Genomic DNA, 22,608 nt, shown 5'->3' on the forward strand with positions numbered 1-22,608 from the left:
CGGAGGAATCTAAGTTCGTGGTGTTCGGTATCACAAAGAAGAACATTGAGACACTGAAAAAATAAAAAGTTATTTGGAGGAGTTCTTGACGCCATCTGTCAAACATGGTGGAGGCAATGTGATGGTCTGGGGGAGCTTTGGTAGTGGTAAAGTTAGAGTTTTGTACAGGGTAAAAGGGATCTTGAAGAAGGAAGGCTATCACTCCATTTTGCATGCCATACCCTGAGGACGGTGCTTAATTGGAGCCAATTTACTTAATTGGAGCCCAAAAAAAATCATTATTTATAACCTTGTCAACATCTTGACTATGTTTCCTATTCATTTTGCATGTTCATGTTTCATGCATGTTTCATGGAAAACAAGGACATTTCTAAGTGACCCCAAACTTTGAACGGTAGTGTATGTGTTATGGCTTTTCAACCTCAGCTCTGAATCCATGATATGGCAATCTAATAGAACTCAGAGGGTTTTATTTAATGGAAGCTTCTCTAATGTCAAACATGTAAAGTGTGGTGTACCGCAGGGCCGGTCTCTAGGCCCTCTACTCTTTTCTATTTTTACCAATGAACTATCACTGGCATTAAACAAAGCATGTGTGTCCATGAATGCTGTTGATTCAATCATATACGCATCAGTAAACCACAGCTAATGAAGTCACTGCAACCCTTAAAAAGAGTTGCAGTCTGTTTTGGAATGGGTGGCCAGTAATAAACTGGTCCTGAACATCTCTAAAACGAAGAGCATTGTATTTGGTACAAACCATTTCCTACGTTCTAGACCTCAGCTGAATCTGGTAATGAATGGTGTTGCTTTTGAACAAGTTGAGGAGACTAAATTACTTGGTGTTACCTTAGATTGTAAACTGTCATGGACAAAACATATATATTCACTGATTGTAAAGATGGGGAGAGGTCTGTCAGTATTTAAGAGATGCTCTGCCATTACTGCACGGAACTCCCATCTCAACAGCAAACCTGGTTGAAAAAAACAGATAAAGCAACACCTCACAGCACAACGCCTCTCACCTATTTCACCTAGATAGCTTGTGTGTATGTATTGATATGTAGGCTGTGTGTGCCTTTTTAAATTGATGCAGTTCTGTCCTTGTCTATGAAAGTTCTGTATTATGTCATCTTTCATGTTTTGTGGGGACACCAGGAAGAGTAGCTGCTGCTTTTGTAACAGCTAATGGGGATCCTCAGAAAAATATTATTTTAAATAATGATCTTGTTGTGAATTTATTTTCCTGTTATGATGAATAGAAATTAGCTAAAGTTAAGATGTTGTCAGCTATGGTCATTATTTGAACTGGCTAGCCAGCTAACTTAACATTAGCAAGCAAGCTAGAAACTAACCAAAAAAATGGTTTAGAAAGTTGCTTTTAGTTGCCTGGTTTGCTAGATTGACATATAGTAAATACATTTTTAAACGGATGGGTTTACTGATGTTATGCTATTTGGACCACCAAGCTACGGATGTCATGTAGCCTGTCGTTTTTGTGTTTATACTTTTTCATAAAGACTAATTTGATTGCGGACAACATTAGAATGTTCATGATGTCATGGACTGTATACAGACATGCCGATAGACGTTGTATAAAGCAGCCTTTAGTCTTGAAATCGTTGGTTGTTTAGTACACTACCGTACTCTCTGTTTAGCACATTGCCTTACATGTGAACACTTAAAAGATGTGGGGCTAAGGCTTAAGAGGGTGTGAACGATGTTGAATGGGTGTGGACAAAGAACAATGACATACCATGTTTTAGCTCTGAGTCTCTACTTTTATCCAATGTAAAAAACACCAACTGAAATTTTGCTACACAAGACCGAATTGAGCCGGTCGGTCCCATTTTCCATAGGCACAAAATACCTATTTCTCTCAAATTTTCTACACAAATGTGTTTTCCATCCCTGTTAGTGAGCATTTCTCTTTTGCCAAGATAATCCATCCACCTGACAGGTGTGGCATATCAAGAAGGTGATTAAACAGCATTATCATTACACAGGCCACTAAAATGTGCAGTTGGCACACAGCACGTCACAGATGTATACATTTTTGAAGGAGGATGCAATTGGCATGCTGACTAGAGGAACATCCACCAGAGCTGTTTCCAAAATTGGAATGTTAATTTCTCTACCATAAGCCGTCGTCAATTTAGAAAATTTGGCAGTACTTCCAACCAGCTTCACAGCCTCAGACCACGTGTATGGCGGTGTGTTGGTTACCCGTTTGCTGATGTCAACATTTTGAACAGAGTGCCCCATGGTGGCGGAGGGGTTATGGTATGGGCAGGCATAAACTATGGACAACGAACACAATTGTATTTTATCGATGGCAATTTGAATGCAAAGAGATATTGTGATGAGATCTTGAAGCCAATTGTCGTGCCATTCATCCTCCACCGTCACCTCATGTTCTTGTTGCAAGAATCTGTACACAATTCCTGTAAACTGAAAATGTCCCAGTTCTTTTATGGCCTGCATACTCACCAGACATGTCACACATTGAGCATGTTTGGTATGCTCTGGATTTATGTGTATGACAGCGTGTTCCAGTTTTTGCCAATATCCAGCAACATTGCACTGCCATTTTGAAGAGTGGGACAGCATTCCAGAGTCCACAATCAACAGCCTGACCAACTCTGTATCGAAGGAGAGGTGTTGTGCTGCATGAGGCAAATGGTGGTCACATCAGATACTGACTGGATTACTGATCCACACCCCTACCTTTTTTTTTTAAGGTATCTGTGACCAACAGATGCATATCCGTGTTCCCAGTCATGTGAAATCCATAGATTAGGGCCTAATAAATGTATTTCAATTGACTGATTTCCTTATATGAACTGTAACTCAATACAATCTTGGAAATTGTTGCATGTTAAGTTTATATTTTTGTTCAGTATACTTTGCCAGCAGGTACAGTAGGCTACACACCGGTGTTCGAGTTGTTTAATTCCCTTCATCAGAACATCAGGGTGTCAGCAACAATAATGCATGTCAGTTCAGTGCACACAGCGTAACAGAGAAAATAATATATTTGAGAATACATTTATTTGGGAATTTATTTCGTAGAACAGACATGCTTCTGTATTAGGCTATACTGTATCATCTCCAAACCAGCCACCAGATATTTTTTGTTGCGGATCTACATGGATCTCAAAAACGACCTCTCCAGAATCCAATGACAGAGAACTGCAAAGTCACTGAGATATCTTTTTCTAGCCACGGTAGCCAAAATAATGGGCAACTGGGCATTTTTATTGCAAAATGAGATGTTAATTGCTTAATTAACTCAGGAACCACACCTGTGTGGAAGCACCTGCTTTCAATATACTTTGATTAAATGAGGGATACAATGACAAAAAAATCCCAATGAAATATATTAAACCCCACTTTGCAACACAACAAAATGTGAAAACAATCCAAGGGGGGTGAATATCAAATCCAATCAAATGTTATTTGTCACATGCCGAATACAACAGGTGTTTACTTACACGCCCTTAACTGCATTGTTGGTTAAGAAAGTAGTTACTAAAATAAACTGAAGTAAAAATAATTAATTAATTAAAGGGCATACAGTAGCATTTAGTGTAATCTCTGAACACACCGTCTGCAGTATGTGTGTAATCCCATAGCTGCTTAAAATGAGAATAAGGCAGGAAGTATAAACCTCTTGTTTCCTTACATGACATCACAGATTAGGAGAAAAGATAGGGAAGGTGTGGGGATGGATAGAGGGATATGTGCCTGGGTAGCAACAGTTTGTGTGTGTGTGTGTGTGTGTGTGTGTGCACAAAAGGAGTACACTCTAAGGTGGGTAGGGAGATACTGCTGGCCCTGTAATATGAACGCAGAGGAGGAATCAGCCCCCTGCCGCCAGTGAAATGACCCACCCCTGGAGGCCATGCTCTAAAAAGGGGGCTGCCCGGCTTTCTCTAGCCCAGGAGACAGGCCCCTGCCTGGGATGTGTCTGGGGAGAGGCAGGGGGGCGCCTGGGTCTCACACAGACTCCATTACTAACTCATTTCACTCACCTGGGGGGGTGGGGGAGGACGACGACATCAAATCACACACATAAAGAAGATGAGGCAAAGGAGGGAGATACAAAGTGAGAGAGGAGGGATGGAGAGTAGAGGGAGAGAGTCAGAATCACTGAGCAGTGAAGAAATACTTTCGCAAGCACACACGCACACACTCTCACTCTCTCTATTCCAATCAGAGGGGACCGGTGCCACTGTGCACATCATACGTTGTTCAGCTCCTGCTAACACAAACAGCTCCATGGGTACCCACAATCTATCAGTGTGGGGGGGGCAAGCCTCTCTGATCAAATGAGAAATATACTCTGAAACAGCCAAGAAGTGAATGGGGGATGAGAGGAAAGGGGGGTACGTTACTCTCTTTGTACCCTAAAACACATCTCTATGCCTCCTCTCTGAAACCGTTTCCTTTGTCACAGTCTGAAGGATGAAAAGCCTTCATCTTCACCCACACACACACACACAGGAGGATGAAAGACCTTCCTATTCTCCGTTGGGCCCTACAGACCCCAAAGGAGGCCTGTCTGTCACATTTGGTTGGAACCAATGTTCCTTCTAAGCTGCGTCCGTGCAGCTCCCTGGGACTGCCGAGCAGAAATATCAATCCACAGAGAGAAGCACGAGATTGAACTTCACTCAACTTTCGAGAACAGTGGTCACCAACCGGTCGATGGCAATCGACTGGTCGATCTCCAAAGCATTCCTAGTCGATCGCAAAACATTTCTGAACAAACCCTAAACAATAAAGCCTTTTCTTCCATTTTTCAAAAATGTATTTGTCATTGTCACACCTGCTCCTACTCCCAATCCCCCTCCCTGGCACTCGAAGGCGCCAGGCTCCCCAGCATTACGGACTGCTGCCACCATCAGTACGCACACCTGCCTTACCCCGTCACGTGCATCAGCGATTATTGGACTCACCTGGACTCAATCACCTGGGTCATTATCTGTCTGTTCCCAAGCTCTGTTCCCTGCTTCAGGATTAATGTATGTTTGTCTTTGCATACGGTCTCTGTCCTGTTTGATGTCTGTTCCATATGAAATGTTCTACTCCCCGTACCTGCTTCTCATCTCCAGTGTCGGTCATTACAGTCATGGGCTGTTGGCAGTAGGTGCACCCTTGTAGGCGATAAAATCAAGTGCACTATAGGCCTAACGCTGACCAATCGGATAGCTCAGATTACCGTGTCTGCAGTAACGTAGCAGGCATAAGAAATCTACAGCAAAGTTAATACTGTGAGATTTCAACATGTTTAAAACCATGACTAGAGAGAGACAGTCTACAAATACAGCAAAGTTAATACTGTGAGATTTCAACATGTTTAAAACCATGACTAGAGAGAGACAGTCTACAAATACAGCAAAGTTAATACTGTGAGATTTCAACATGTTTAAAACCATGACTAGAGAGAGACAGTCTACAAATACAGCAAAGTTAATACTGTGAGATTTCAACATGTTTAAAACCATGACTAGAGAGAGACAGTCTACAAATACAGCAAAGTTAATACTGTGAGATTTCAACATGTTTAAAACCATGACTAGAGAGAGACAGTCTACAAATACAGCAAAGTTAATACTGTGAGATTTCAACATGTTTAAAACCATGACTAGAGAGAGACAGTCTACAAATACAGCAAAGTTAATACTGTGAGATTTCAACATGTTTAAAACCATGACTAGAGAGAGACAGTCTACAAATACAGCAAAGTTAATACTGTGAGATTTCAACATGTTTAAAACCATGACTAGAGAGAGACAGTCTACAAATACAGCAAAGTTAATACTGTGAGATTTCAACATGTTTAAAACCATGACTAGAGAGAGACAGTCTACAAATACAGCAAAGTTAATACTGTGAGATTTCAACATGTTTAAAACCATGACTAGAGAGAGACAGTCTACAAATACAGCAAAGTTAATACTGTGAGATTTCAACATGTTTAAAACCATGACTAGAGAGAGACAGTCTACAAATACAGCAAAGCGCTGCTGTTTTTTTCTTACTCAGCACTGTCGACACTTTGTATTCAACACCTTTATAAGCCATACATTTCTATGGCCTGAACAACAATGCATTATCATTGCTACAGTAGTTTTTAATTGGTTAATGTTGCATAGGCGTACATTTTTTAAGTCATGTAAAAAAAATTAAAAAAAAATCTTGGCTTGCATTTTGACTCAGAAAAGGTTGGTGACCACTGTTCTAGAGTTTTCCCTGTTAACACTATTCACATTTCCCTTTACTGTGGCAATTGTGGTCGAATCAACACAATATTAGCAACTTCAACACACTGAAACAAAATTAACTACGCAAGAGATGTTGTAAGTAGAACACAGAGTAGGATTTTATTGCATTGACACGCACTACTCAGTCCGTACTCTACACAGACCGGTGAAGCATAAACAAATGAGAGCTGCAGTAGGCCTATATGCAAATAGAACATTGCCATATATGGATCAGTGTCATTTACTTTGAACTGGACTGTGTTCACAGCATGAGCGGTTCTGAGTAGATGCGCTTGTTTTGAGATCAAAGCGAGGTGCATGTAGCCACGTGTACACATTTTGTTCATATCCTTTGCTAGCTAGTGAGTTCTTTCTTAAATTTATAATACATTTTCAACAATTTCTAAAAACACTTTTTATTATGGGGTATTGTGAGTAGATGAATGAGTCAGGTAAACAGCTTTTTATTTTATTTTAAAGGGGCAGTGTTGTATTTTGAGACAGCTTATTCAAGCCTAAGTAGACAATAGGCAGAGGAGAGCATAATTTGTCTGATTCTCTGTGATAATGGTATGGGAATAATAATGCATTTTATTTTGGAAAGTGGTTTCTTGCATTAAAACAACAACTTTTTCAGTCACCTACTTGTTAGAAGGACAAGTGGATAAACAGGTTAATGTCAAACCCTGCATGTTTTTTCCCCAAAAGTCTCATGGAATGCAGGCCTACATTGAACACCACACATTTGCAGCTACTGTAGGCTGAATGATTGAAATAATCTAGCTATTCTATGTTAAAATGTTATAGGATGCATTTTCTCAGCAGACCTAAAATACCTGTGTGTGTGTGTGTGTGTTCCTGGATGTGTTTAACTATGCTTGTGGGGACCAGAACAAACATTTTACCAACTGGGGAGATTATATTAATCCCCACTTGTTACGGATTTCCTCTTAGTCTGAGGAGGAGTAAGGATCGGACCAAAGCGCAGCGTGATAAGTGTTCATGATGATTTTTAATTCAAACTCAGAACACTAAACAGAAAATAACAACGTGAATTTACAAAACCGAAACAGTACCGTGTGGCCAAAACACTCACACGGAAACAAACACCCACAAACCAAAAGTGAAACCCAGGCTACCTAAGTATAATTCTCAATCAGAGACAGCTAACGACACCTGCCTCTGATTGAGAACCATACTAAGCCGAACACAAAAACCAACATAGAAAAACAAACATAGACTGCCCACCCCAACTCACGCCCTGACCATACTAAAACAAATAATAAAATAACAGAACTATGGTCAGAACGTGACACCACTAGAATTAGGTTTAGAATTAGGTTTAGGGTTAGTTTTAGGGTTAGGGGTTAAGGGTTAAGGAAAATAGGATTTTGAATGGGACTGAATTGTGTGTCCCCACAAAGTTACAGTGGGGCAAAAAAGTATTTAGTCAGCCACCAATTGTGCAAGTAATTTTCATCATAGGTACACTTCAACTATGACAGACAAAATTAGGAAAAAAAAAAATCTAGAAAATCACATTGTAGGATTTTTTTATGAATTTATTTGCAAATTGTGGAAAATAAGTATTTGGTCACCTACAAACAAGCAAGATTTCTGTCTCTCACAGACCTGTAAGTTCTTCTTTAAGAGGCACCTCTGTCCCCCACTCGTTACCTGTATTAATGGCACCTGTTTGAACTTGTTATCAGTATAAAAGACACCTGTCCACAACCTCAAACAGTCACACTCCAAACTCCACTATGGCCAAGACCAAAGAGCTGTCAAAGGTCACCAGAAACAAAATTGTAGACCTGCACCAGGCTGGGAAGACTGAATCTGCAATAGGTAAGCAGCTTGGTTTGAAGAAATCAACTATGGGAGCAATTATTAGGAAATTGAAGACATACAAGACCACTGATAATCTCCCTCGATCTGGGGCTCCAGGCAAGAGCTCACCTCGTGGGGTCAAAATGATCACAAGAACGTTGAGCAAAAATCCCAGAACCACACAGGGGGACCTAGTAAATGACCTGCAGAGAGCTGGGACCAAAGTAACAAAGCCTACCATCAGTAACACACTACGCCGCCAGGGACTCAAATCCTGCAGTGCCAGATGTGTCCCCCTGCTTAAGCCAGTACATGTCCAGGCCCATCTGAAGTTTGCTGGAGAGCATTTGGATGATCCAGAAGAAGATTAGGAGAATGTCATATGGTCAGATGAAACCAAAATATAACTTTTTGGTAAAAACTCAACTCATCGTGTTTGGAGGACAAAGAATGCTGAGTTGCATCCAAAGAACACCATACCGACTGTGAAGCATGGGGGTGGAAACATCATGCTTTGGGGCTGTTTTTCTGCAAAGGGACCAGGACGACTGATCCGTGTAAAGGAAAGAATGAATGGGGCCATGTATCGTGAGATTTTGAGTGAAAACCTCCTTCCATCAGCAAGGGAATTGAAGATGAAATGTGGGTGGGTCTTTCAGCATGACAATGATCCCAAACACACCGCCCAGGCAACGAAGGAGTGGCTTCGTAAGAAGCATTTCAAGGTCCTGGAGTGGCCTAGCCAGTCTCCAGATCTCAACCCCATAGAAAATCTTTGGAGGGAGTTGATAGTCCGTGTTGCCCAGCAACAGCCCCAAAACATCACTGCTCTAGAGGAGATCTGCATGGAGGAATGGGACAAAATACCAGCAACAGTGTGTGAAAACCTTGTGACCTCTGTCATTGCCAACAAAGGGTATATAACAAAGTATTAAGATAAACTTTTGTTATTGACCAAATACTTATTTTCCACCATAATTTGCAAATAAATTCATAAAAAATCCTACAATGTGATTTTCTGGATTTTTTTTCTCATTTTGTCTGTCATAGTTGAAGTATACCTAGTAAACCTCTTTTTAAGTGGGAGAACTTGCACAATTGGTGGCTGACTAAATACTTTTTTGCCCCACTGTAGTTATACAAGACTGTGTGTGTATGTAGTCGCAGCAGCTCCGGGGGCTTAGATAAAGATTGATGTGTCCCCTAGAGGCCTCTATCCAATAAGAGGAGGAGGAACACCCTGCCTTTGGTTATCTGTTTGTCTACTGCGCACGCACGCACACACACCAGAGCCACTCCACAGGAAAAAATATCTACTTCAGAGGAAATGCAATTACAACAAATAACACTATTCCCTTTTCTGATTACAACATCTTGGACTGTGTTCTTCCGCAGCATTTTCAAACTATAGAGGGCTAGTTAATTACAATGGGAGTGTACTCATAAAGCCCTCTCAGAGTAAGAGTGCTTGGACAGGTTCCCCCTGTCCATTGTAATCTTATTCATTATGATCTAAAAGGCTAAAATGATCCTAGATCAGCACTCCCAATCTGAGACGCTTTATGATAGTCATCTGAAACGAGGCTGCACACTGGGCTCAATTTTTTCCAGTTATTTGTCATTTCTCATATTTGTTGTTTGTTTGTATGACTCCTTTAGAGTGAGTTCTGGAGGCCTTTTATAAAAAGTTAAAAACAGAGAGAGAGAGATAAAAGATAAACACAAGTAGTGATTAAAATAATTTCAGGGCTGAATTTCACACCAAAAAATGGGTGTTCGTTAGTGAGCATTCTGGGAGAAGTTGTTGCCTGGGAGCGATCTCAGCATGATCTCTTCTATACACATCTGTAGGAGAGAGGGAACGGATGGAGGAGGGAGAGAGAGACAGAACATTTGTTTGTGCACGCGTTCATCTGTGTGTGTGTGTGTGTGTGTGTGTGTGTGTGTACATGCACCCCATCATGACACTGCTGGCTCTCCCTACAATCAGATACAGAAGCTGGTTACAAATCTATTGATGTCAATCACTGACAAACCCAGCAACAGTACATTTTACACCATTTAGAAGGACGCTCTTATCCAGAGCAACTTACAGGAGCAATTAGGGTTAAGTGCTTACGGACACACCTAGTTGGCTTTGGGGGGGGGTTCAAACCAGTGACCTTTCAGTTACTGGCCCAATGCTCTTAACCGCTAGGCTACTTGCCACCCCAGGTACAGCAAGCCCCCATCAGTGAGGCTGCTTTACTCGGTCACAGACATCACGCTAGAGAGAGAAACATTACATTATTGCAGCAAGGACATAACAGGAGCATGACATAGCTAGTCATCTGAAACAGACTCAAACTAACACAGACGTGTCACTTACTGGCAGCATTAAGCTAGTTCACCAGTTTAAAATGTTTAAGTAAAACGTTTTATAGAACACACACTCCCCTCACCCAACCTGGCAATGCTGACACGTTGTTTACCTTACAGGGCCGTGGCTCCAATGCTATTTCCATCTAGTGGGCCAGACAGAGGGCTGTGTGTGTGTTTGTCTGGTACAAAGCTGGTGCAGGAGGTTTAAACAGGCTTCGCTAGGACACGTGCCTGATTGAGTCCTTGTCTACTCCCATTATTGTTTTAATAAATCACACACACATACACACACGTGAATGGAGCTTCCAGTGTTACCCGGGCATTACGTAAAGAAAAGCTTCTGAACGCAGCTCGCTAACTTTGAAACACAACGGGAATCCTGCGATTAGTTCATTAGAATGTTAATTACAGCTATTCAGCAGAATGGAACTACTGTAAACAGAAAATCTGAGTTAAGGAGAAAGGAGAGAGAGAAAGGAGGAAAGAATGGGGGAATAGGAGCAAGAGAAAACAGAGCAACTGAGTTTCTGGAACTTTGGCCTTGATATTTTTCAAAAACGATATTGGTTGAACCGTATTGGTTTTCCACAAGGGCACAGTATATGCTGAGATACAGTTTGTGATGCAGCACCTTGTAATTAATTACATGGTTGTATTAGCTCATTCATGGGGGCACAGTATACGTTGAGGTACCGTTTATGATGTAGCACCGTATCGTACTGTGGTTCCGTGAGAGGGTACTGTGCTGTTTGGTCCCAGGTGCAGTTGAGGTCTTTGTGGATTACCTCAGGCTTAGCTCTGCTGCCGTGTCTCAGCTCTGATACCATTACACACTACCTAACAAATATCATCCCTCTAATAGAGTACCCCAGTATGAGTCATAATACCTAGAGGTCAAACAGGGAAATGGTTCCAATCATTTTCCCACTAGTAATTTTCCTCATAGGGGATTTTAGAAACTGTGTTTTGATAACCATATAAATCTCTCTCGAAAAAGGGGCCTTTTATTAATATATTCGCCTGTATTTACCCCCCCCAAATTAAATGCTAATTAGCTGCTAATGTGGCTATCATAAAGAACTACAAATGCCATGATCTGGAAGAGACTGCTGAATCGAGGCAAAGGTAAGAATCTATGGATTAACTATCTAATGTTAGCTAAATGTGGTAATGAATTAATAGGCTACATTTCTTTAAATGGACAATTCTGTGAACTGTCTTTGGCGAGTTTTAAATTGACACAATATCTGTTAACAAAGGTATCAGCTACAGATGATATGCCGGAGCTTGCAGGGATTTGTAGTTTTGCATGTCGTCTACTTTGATGCTAATTAGCATTTTCAAAGCTGAGAGTAAAGAGATCCGAATATATTGATAAAAGGCACCTTGCCCTAGAGAGATTTACTAGGTTATCAAAACAACACGCCAGGGTAAGCCTATATATGAAACAGCCCTTATTTGAAGTGTTTCTAAAGTCCCCTATGGGAAAAATGAAAGGTGGAAAAACGATTGAAACCATTTCCCTGTTTGACCGCTAGATTTTATGGGTATTATGACACCTCCACTGTGGGGTTCTATCCCTTTCCGTCTTTCTTTACATGTGTCCCACCCCCTCTTCTCCCCGTCCTTTATCTGGCTACACTACATTGCTTTCTGTATCTGTCATTTTTCTGTTTAAACTATATAGCTGTCTGCTATATCTCTATATCTACTTCTGAATACTGTATCTTACTCCAACACCTCAATCCATCAGTCTCTCTCTCCCCCATATCTATCTCTCCCCCCTCCCTCATCTGGCTCTCTGTATCTGACCCATAGTGTCCACAGTGTATGACCCTATATCAGAGATTAGAAGGGGATAGAATATTTAACGGGGCTTCCTGATTTTGCCGACACAGATGCATAATCTCTTGTTGCTATGGCGCAAGGGAGCCGTGGCAGTGATGTCAGAGGGCCCACGGGCATTCCGGAATGTGATAGGACGATGGCGACAGAGATACACAGAGGAAGAGCTGACCCCAATCACACATTTACACACACTCTATAGAGAGACATGAAAAAAAATATACATTGCACGTGCACATACAAGTTACAGAGAGACATAAACCATGTACACAAACACACAGTAGCGGTGCGTGGGTAAAATCACTGGGGAAGTCAAGCCAGGGGGAAGAAAAGCGGTGGACAATCAAAAGCCGCATTACAACCATGGTCAATCAAGTTAATGTTGCCGACATTTTCAGACTAGTAAACAAATATCGATTTAGAACACTGGAGAGTTACCGCAAGTCAGCCTCTTGCGAATTTAAAGAAAATTACGAAACACCGAGAGATGAAAAAGTATTTCATACTTTTATCTTTGTACATTTTTAGGGGAAGCCAGGCTTCCTTTGGCATCCATGAATACACACCACTGCATACACACACACTCCCTGTCCTGACCTGAGCCGCTTGTTTCAACTAGAGTGCAGAGATCAGATATGCTCACACACACACGCACACACACACACAATCCACTGGCTGCTCAGCTGTCACAGGGCATGGCATTCTTCACATCCCTTCACCCAACCTGCACACTTCAATTCCCCTCTCCTTCGCCTCTGTCCATCCCTTATTCCCTTCTCTCCACTATGTCACCTTCCTCATTTACTAAACACAACCCGCCTTCATTCTCTATTCCATACACATTCCCTTCAGCCTTATCTGTACATCACCTCTCTGTATCGCTCCCTCAATCGCTTTCTCCCCCCTGCTGGCCCACCTCTGTGTGAGCAATTGTACTCTCAGAGACTAAGAAAAAGGGCTGTGAGGGTCATGGAATTTTGGATGACGGTTATTAGTCAGGCAAAAAACGACAGCGGTCACCGTAATAGCCGTTTTAAAAAAAACACATTTTGCCCTCTCCTTCGCTCCTGACTGCATGTGCTACCATTGAAATCTAAAGAACAAAACGTCCCCATTCAAGTCAATGATGGCATACTGGGTGGACTAAAAGCAGGAAGTAAAAGCAGAAAGTGTACCCATCAATATGTGCTGTGGTTTGTTGATTAAACTCAATTGACATAAAAAAAAAAACATCCCATTGCATGAGCCACATGAGTTTGAATGAACAGTCTACATTACCATGGAAACGATTGCATCACAATACCAGGCAGTCATACTCTGAGTTGATATTCACATAATAATAATAATAATAATAATAAGGAATTCCCCTCAACCACACCCACAAAATTGGGGAAAACAAACATTCTTTCCAATTGACCTCCATTGTAAAAGAGCCAACTTCGTTGTAAATTGTTAAAAAAGCTGCTGCGTGGTTCAATGTACATGTAAACAAGTCTAAAATTCTGACCTACGGTTCACAATGCTCCCACGTAGGGAAATAGAGCCTGCGAGAAGAGCTCTGTGGCTTCAGGCTATTCGACGTGGGAGAGTGGGAAATGTGGGCACCCGATGACTGTGGAAAACATTTCATCACCGGTAAGATATTTTACACCGTCATGAAAAGGGATACAATAATACATTTTCTATGAAGTGAGCAAGCATTGTTGAAAAGTCATCTTTAGACATGTTGTACTTTTCTTAAACATAGTTTTGTTAACTCAAAATAGATTTTAGATTCTTCAAAGTAGCCACCCTTTGCCTTGATGACAGCTTTGCACACTCTTGGCATTCTCTCAACCAGCTTCAACTGGAGTGCTTTTCCAACAATCTTGAAGGAGATCACACATATGTTGAGCACTTGTTAGCTGCTTTTCCTTCACGCTGCAGTCCAACTCACCCCCAAACCATCCCCAATGGGTTGAGGTTGCGTGATGGTGGAGGCCAGGTCATCTGATGCAGCACTCCATCACTCTCCTTCTTGGTCAAGTAGCCCTAACACAGCCTGGAGGTGTGTTGGGTCATTGTCCTGTTGAAAAACAAATGAAAGCGCAAACCAGATGGGATGGCGAATCGCTGCAGAATGCTATGGTAGTCATGCTGGTTAAGTGTGCCTTGAATTCTAAATAAATCACAGACAAAGCAAAGCACCCCCACATCATCAAACCTCCTCCTCCATGCTTCATGGTGGGAACCACACATGCAGAGATCATCCGTTCACCTACTCCGTGTCACACAAAGACACGGCAGTTGGAACCAAAAATGTCTAATTTGGACTCATCAGACCATAGGACAGATTTCCACCGGTCTAATGTCCATTGCTTGTGTTTCTTGGCCCAAGCAAGTCTCTTATTATTATTGGTGTCCTTTGGTAGTTGTTTCTTCGCAGCAATTCGACCATGAAGGCCTGATTCACAAAGTCTCCTCTGAACAGTTGATGTTTCTGTTAGTTGAACTCTGAAGCATTTATTTGGGCTAGCAATCTGAGGTGCAGTTAACTCTAATGAACTTATCCCCTGCAGCAGAGGTAACAATGATTCTTCCTTTCCTGTGGCGGTCCTCATGAGAGCCAGTTTCATCATAGCGCTCAATGTTTTTTGCGACTGCACTTGAAGAAACGTTCTTGAAATGTTCCGAATTGACTGACCTTCATGTCTTAAAGTAATGACGGACTGATGTTTCTCTTTGCTTATTTGAGTTGTTTTTGGTCTTTTACCAAAATCTCATTACTAAAGATGGAGTCATCCATGATTCCCCAAATTATATTTTAAAAGAGGACGCTAAATATTTTAAACAGATATTTTCTTTTCTGTCTCATCCTCACCCTCTGAATGACGATTACTGTAAGGAATTCTTTCCGAACAATAAAACAAATAGAAAATTAACAAAAAGATCAGTGCGAAGGTCAAATTACAGAGGAATAACTTTGAGGCTATTAAATCCTTTCAGTCTGGAAAAACCCCAGGGCTTGATGGAACAGATATATCAAGCCTTTTTTGACATACTTAAAGCTCCATTATTAGCTTGTTTTAACTACTCCTATAGAAATGGTCATTTGTCAGGTACTCCGCAGGAAGGTCTGATTTCACTATTATTAAAACAAGACCCAGATGGCAAATAAAAAGATCCAGTCTAAAAAACTGGAGCCCCTTACACTTCAATGTTGTGATGCAAAAATACTAGCGAAATGCATACAAATCAGAATTAAAGGTTTTACCAGGTACTGTTACTCATTGAATAAGAGACTCGCCGAAATTGAAAAATCCAGTCTTACTTTATAAAATGCCTTTTCAAAATCCTCTATGATTACCAGGCATGGCATCTCCTGCACTGCTAGAGATGAATGTGTCTGACTATATGGTGGAAAGACTACTGTATTTATTTCTTTTTTACTTTTGCATTTTACCAAGAAAAGGCTATGCTTTTTATTTTAGTAATATATGTGTTCAGGAAGTGGAAATGTGTCTAATAAGCTATAAGTTTGTTAATTAATATTTATATTTTGTGTTTTAAGTTATCATTTCAGTTTTACTTGGTGTTATCACTGTTACACACACGTTGTTCTATTATTTCTAGTAGTTGTCGTATATTATCTCCAATGTGTCGCCCATGTAAAAAAAAAAAGTCTGATCAGGATGAAAAGTAACCAGGTGTAAAATAGTAAATAGCGGCTACTTCTCAGAGAGTTTTGAACTGTCAAGAGAAATTAAACAAGGGTGTCCACTGTCACTATATTGATTTGTTATAGCCATCAAAATGCTGGCTATTAAAATCAGATTAAATAACAACATTAGAGGATTAGAAATCCAAGGCTTAAAAACAAAGTTGTCCATGAATGTCAATAAGTTTTATATTAAGTCCGCAAGCTAGATCCCTGCAATGTCTCATTGAAGATCTAGATAACTTTTCTGGCCTCTCGGGACTAAAACCTTTGATAGGTGTACCATATTACATATTGGATCTTTAAAAAACTACTTTTATATTACCCTACAGTTAACCTTTAAAATGGGCTGATGGTGAAGAGGACATACTTGGGATTCATATCACAAAATCTGTAATTTTTTATTTTACCTTTATTTAACCAGGCAAGTCAGTTAAGAACAAATTCTTATTTTCAATGACGGCCTAGGAACAGTGGGTTAACTGCCAGATTTGTACCTAACCTTCCGGTTACTAGTCCAACGCTCTAACGACTAGGCTACCCTGCCGCCCTAAATGAGCTCTCCACAATGAATTTCAATAGAAAACGAGTAAGATAGACAAGATCCTGCAACCATGGATAGGTAAATATGTGTATTTATGGAAAAATGTGACTGGTTAAGTTCTCTCACTTACGGCGCTGCCTACTCCTGATGATTCGTTTTTCAAATGATATGAGCAAAAAATATTTAGCTTTATCTGGGATGATAAACCAGACAAGATAAAGTGTGCCTATCTATACAATGAATATGAACTGGTTGGGTTGAGATTATTAAATATAAAAGCACTAAACCTCTCTCTAAAAGCTTCACTTATTCAAAAGTTTTATTTGAACCCTAAATGGTTCTCAAGTAGATTACTAAGAAAAGCTCATCCAAAAATTGCCATGTCTCATTTTCGATTACTTTCAAATGAAACCTTGTTCAAATGATCTCTCTTTTTCAAACAAGCATTGCAGAGCTGGTTACAATTTCATCCGCCGGAAAAGATAAAACAAATATTACCACAAATATTATGATTGAACTCAAATGTGCTGGTTGATTAAATACCTGTATGGAATGGTAGACTTATGTCTTTAATGGAGTTGTGTGGGAAGCTCTGCTCAATCCAAGATTACAACCAATTGATTATAGCATTACCCCAAAAATGGAGGCCGGTGGCAGCGGGAGGAGGTAGGGAACTGGTCTGTCTGTCCAATATACTGTAAAGGATCAAAACCGGCAGAGGAACAAAAATAGCATAAATAGTATACCAGTTTCATTTGAGGACCAGGATGTTGACAGCTGTGCCATACAGTTTGCAAAATTGCTGGGAAGAGATTTTTTGATTAACCGATTCCATGGCACAAGGTGTATAAAGTTGATATATAAAATGACGCAAGATTGCTAAAATTATTGTACAGAATTCTTGCCACCAACAAGGATATAGAATCAATAGACCATTTGTTCTGGCATTGCCCACAGGTAGCCTGTTTCTGGTCTCAGTTTCTGGAATGGCTAAAGAAATTACATGAATGTAAAATTTACCCTAGAAATAGCATTGTTGGGAGACCTGGAGAGACCTGGTCAGTCAATTACTAATATACTAATACTCTTAGTAAAAGTATTTCATCTTCAACTCGCAATCTGTGGATTCTATTCGATTAGATAGATTCAAATTGTAAGTTAAACATCACAGCATAGTTGACAGATATATGGTGTGTAGAAAACCAAAGAGGGTTGCCAGCAGAGATAGGTGGGACGTGCTGAGGGAAACTGAGGGTTGGGATGTGGAACTGGAGACAAGTTGGAGTGGAGTTGCTGGGCAGGGGATAGCATGATGGTCAAATATAAAAGTAAAAAAATATGGTTGATGGGCAGCTCTCGGGGAACTGTGGGAGGGCGGTTGGGAGCTGGTTCAGGCCCCCATTTTGACTTGGTGGGAGATCTGTCGACTTGCCCTTGGGCCGAGCGCTTGACCCTGGTTGCTCTGGATGGGATTCTGTTAGATGACTGAATGTAATGTAAATGTTGAGCGGCTTCACTGCAGGTACATTGTATGTTTTAATATTTAATAATAAAAAAGAAAGTTATAAAAAATGCATATGTGTTTGTGCACCCTGTACCTTTTATCCAAGAGTAACTCCTGTTTTATTTTACTTCCTCACAGCGGGTGGGGGGGGGGGGGGGGGGGGATTCTTCTCTTTAGGTTTTTTGCTGTTGCTGTTTTCTAAACACACACGGTACACACACACACACACACAAACAAACGAACACACACAGTGCTCAAGTGGAAAGCCCTCCTTGACGATAACCTACGACAGGGTTTGCCAAACTGTTTTTTTTGTCCCAGCACTACACACCTGATTCAAATAATCAACTAATCATAAAGCTTTGATAATTTGAATCAGCCGTGTAGTGTTAGGTCAATAACCAAAATGTGCACCCTTTGGGGTCCCGATGAGTGAGCTTGGGAAACGCTGACCTACGACCTTTCCCAAAAGTGTCCCAGGCAACTTATCAGCCTCACTTAGAAGATGGCAGTGTTTAATATCAGGTGACAATACACACACACAAATGCCACTTCCCAGCGCACTGACAGCTGTGTGTTTGATAGGGAGCGACCAATGATCTCTCATCACACACAAAAAGGTGAATTCTCAGGAAAAGTCGATACTGTGAGTTTGTGTCTCACTCTTTCTGTCTCAACCTCTATTGTCACATTTCCTTCTCTCTTCCACAATGTATTTTATTCTCCCTACCCGTCGCCATCTCTCCCCCAACAATCTGTCATGGTGTCAATCTCTCGATCATACCCTCTTCCTTCTTCTGTCGTTCTTCATCTTTGTCTCCCTCCTTCACCCTCTCTCAGCGGCACAGACACACGCATGCACACCAAAACACACATGGTGTGTGTCCAATGGGAGCACTGTGTGTTTTATCACCGACCAGCAGCAGTATTTCCATGGATCTGCTGGACGGATTAATCACACTGCTAAATGTCCAGGAGAGAGGGATGAGAGAAGAGGAGTAACAAAACGAGAAGAGACGAGAAGATAAGCATGCGCTCCATGTCTAAAGCCCCTGAACAGCACTCATTGAGAACAGAACTCTGTTACCAAGACAACAGCTCTCAAAGCCAGACAGACAGTGCATGCTAAAGCGGTCTCTGCTGCTAGGCTAAATCCTGTTTTTAACTGGGCCAACACTCCAGGACCATCGTAATAAGCACATTGTCCCAGTCCACACAACCATCCAACACTTCCTTCTCCTCTTGAGACATTCTCCTTTGAACGCTATCCACGGGCTAATGTGGCTACGCTGACCAGTTCTGGCCTGTTAAGGGATTTAACTGGATTTTTAGACTTTCAGAAACAGGGAGCTTTTTTTTCTGAGGGAAGAGAAGTATATTGGGCTGAATTGTAATGTGGACCTTTCTCTCAATCGGTTTCTTCCTATACATTAATAACCTATGTATATCTGCTCCTGTGTAGCTACTGGTAACTCTCACACTGTGAGGAATGGCTTCCAGTCAGTCACTTTACATCTACTGCTCCCCTCACAAAGAAAGCTGGTCTCCAAACATTTGCAAGTCACAGAGACCTCTGATAGTATACTCATGTAGCCAAGACCAATTGGCTTCTCATCCATCGCTCTGTAAACTGGCATCCATGTTGTTCGGCACCAAATGTCCCATAGATTTGGTGCCAACATAGCATAAAGGTTGTGTTACACAGAGGACAGAGTTAAAAGGATTGATGGAGTAAAAGTTAAACTAGTTGACTGCAGTGACAGATCAGCATTGACCTTCGGAGGGCAATGGCTGACGCAGCTCTGACCAAGCAGAATTTGTCAAATCAGCATAGACCTCCCGCCAAGATCTAAGAAGCCACCATACCTCTGGAAGAGAGGTTTAGAAAGACAGAGAGAGTAGAAAGAAAGAAAGGAGAGAAAGGTAAAAAAAAAAAAACAGTATAAAAGGAAAGAGGGATAGACAGTGTGTAAGAAAAATAGGAGAGGAGAGACAGCTAGGTTTCCATCCAATTGGCGACAGATTTTATGTGAATATAAAAATATCTGCATATAGAAAATAGGCGCATCCAGCAATGGTGTGTTTCCACCAAACTGTCGTGTTGCAGATAAGTTCAAGTTTTCAAGTAACAAATAAAAATAGAATGTTCAATGCGTTTCCATCACATTTTCAACTCAACTGATAGTCATCACAAAAACGGTTGCTTCAAATAGCAAAATGTGCCTACTCTGGTCTTGGAATATGTACTTTAGTGAACATCTTGCAGATAGAGTGAGGGTAGGATAGTCTATATGATGAGATTGTGGATAGAGCCAGAATGTTTTTATTTGTCAAAATGGCAGTCAAGCATTGATCATCATGTCACCAGAATAAGCCCCTCGACATTTATTGGAAAGGAGCACCAAGCTCATACCATGCACTTTCACCACCCTGTGAAGTTCATCATAACTGATTTCATCTGTAGCCTAATTTAAACTGCATGGTTTCCTGAGTCGTAGTGGGGAGGACCACAAACCATGTTATTGCACGACTCCCAAGTTTACGTCGATATGATGGTTGTTATATCAATATTTGTTCATAAAAATAACTTCCACCACCATTTCTCGAATAATGAATTTTACCGACACAAAAAGATCCCACCATGTCGAAAGAACAAATTATCTGTCTGCATTTATCGTATCGGGATTTTTCGGTATATGGCATGAATTGAATCACATAAAGACTGTACATGGTTAAAAGACAAACAAACCAGTGATTTCCAGCCCCGGTATAGAAATATGGGTATAATTTCCCTAGGCAGGCCACAGGACAAGAAAGAGAAGGAGAGAGAGAGAGGTGTTTTGTTGCAAAAACACATTTTCACAATTGAAATTTGTGAATTTGACTTCTCTTTCCATTTTGACTTCAATGCTTCCCAAAGTTGTGTCAAGTTGGCTGGATGTCCTTTGGGTGGTGGATCATCCTTGATACACACAGCAAACTATTGAGTGTGAAAAACCTAGCAGCGGGGCAGTTCTTGACCCAAACCGCTGCGCCTGGCACCTACTACCCAAACCCTGTTCAAAGGCACTTCACTCTTTTGTCTTGCCCATTCACCCTCTGAATGGCACACATACACAATCCACGTCTCAATTGTCTCCAGGCACACAACTTTGTAGTTGTTCAGGGCACATAGCCCAAAGCTTCACGGTTGTTTTTTTGTTCTTCGTTTTGTCAGCGTCATTTTTAAATAAAGTTAAAATGAACTCTTACCATGCTGCACCTTGGTCCAGTCCTTCAGCTAGCCGTGACACCGTCCTACAAATTAACTTGGCATGCCTCACTTGCATTTAAACTTAGCAACCATGTAAGAGGTAACCATGTAAGAGGTGGGAATTTACCAATTGTGAAGTTGTAAATACCAGTTGGATGCATTCACGTGTTTTGAACTCGTTGAGAACAGCTGACTGGCTAATGACCAACAGGCTGCATAAAACCTTAAACTAAAAGTACAGCTATCAAAGTGTTCAAAACCATATTAACAATACCTTTTTATTAATGTTTGTTGTTGCATTTAACCTCTTAGAGCTCTAGGGGCGCTATTTCATTTTTGGATAAAAAACGTTCCCGTTTTAAGCGCGATATTTTGTCACGAAAAGATGCTCGACTATGCATATTCTTGACAGTTTTGGAAAGAAAACACTCTGAAGTTTCAGAATCTGCAAAGATTTTGTCTGTAAGTGCCCCAGAACTCATTCTACAGGCGAAACCAAGATGATGCATCACCCAGGAATTAGCAGAATTTCTGAAGCTCTGTTTTCCATTCTCTCCTTATATGGCTGTGATTGCGCAAGGAATGAGCCTACACTTTCTGTCGTTCGCCCAAGGTCTTAGCAGCATTGTGACGTATTTGTAGGCATATCATTGGAAGATTGGCCATAAGAGACTACATTTTCCAGAGGTCCGCCCGGTGTCCTTTGTCTAAATTTGTGCGTAATCTTCAGGTGCGGGCATTTTCTCCTGGGATTCAGGAGAGAAAGCATGTGTCCAAGAACGATGTATCAATGAAGAGATATGTGAAAAACACCTTGAGGATTGATTCTAAACAACGTTTGCCATGTTTTCAGTCGATATTATGGAGTTAATTTGGAAAAAAGTTTGCGTTTTGAGGACTGAATTTATGGATTTTTTTTGGTAGCCAAATGTGATGTATAAAACGGAGCTATTTCTAATACACAAGGAATCTTTTTGGAAAAACTGAGCATCTGCTATCTAACTGAGAGTATCCTCATTGAAAACATCAGAAGTTCTTCAAAGGTAAATTATTTTATTTGAAGGCTTTTATGTTTTTGTTAATGTTGCGTGCTGGATGCTAACGCTAATGCTAACGCTAAATGCTAACGCGAAATGCTAACTCTAGCTAGCTACTTTTACACAAATGATTGTTTTCCTATGGTTGAGAAGCATATTTTGAAAATCTGAGATGACAGTGTTGTTTACAAAAGGCTAAGCTTGAGAGATGGCATATTTATTTCATTTCATTTGCGATTTTCATAAATAGTTAACGTTGTGTTATGCT

General features: G+C 40.9%; 1 protein-coding gene across 6 annotated transcripts in view; it reads right to left on the minus strand.

The window, feature by feature from the left end:
* The window catches only part of efcab11 (EF-hand calcium binding domain 11), an 86,247-nt gene that overhangs the window by 7,768 nt on the left and 55,871 nt on the right, over nt 1-22,608 (minus strand). The window contains exon 7 of one of the 6 annotated variants that reach the window (XM_036954504.1): nt 9,188-9,944. The exons of the other annotated variants lie outside the window; for them this stretch is intronic. Coding sequence (XP_036810399.1) covers nt 9,935-9,944 — 10 coding nt within the window. The 3' untranslated portion in view covers nt 9,188-9,934. Of the gene's footprint in view, nt 1-9,187; nt 9,945-22,608 lie in introns of those variants that run through there. 6 annotated transcript variants of the gene reach the window in all.

The sequence above is a fragment of the Oncorhynchus mykiss genome, chromosome 19 (genome assembly GCF_013265735.2).
Source record: "Oncorhynchus mykiss isolate Arlee chromosome 19, USDA_OmykA_1.1, whole genome shotgun sequence".
In the NCBI taxonomy this organism is placed as follows: Eukaryota; Metazoa; Chordata; class Actinopteri; order Salmoniformes; family Salmonidae; genus Oncorhynchus; species Oncorhynchus mykiss.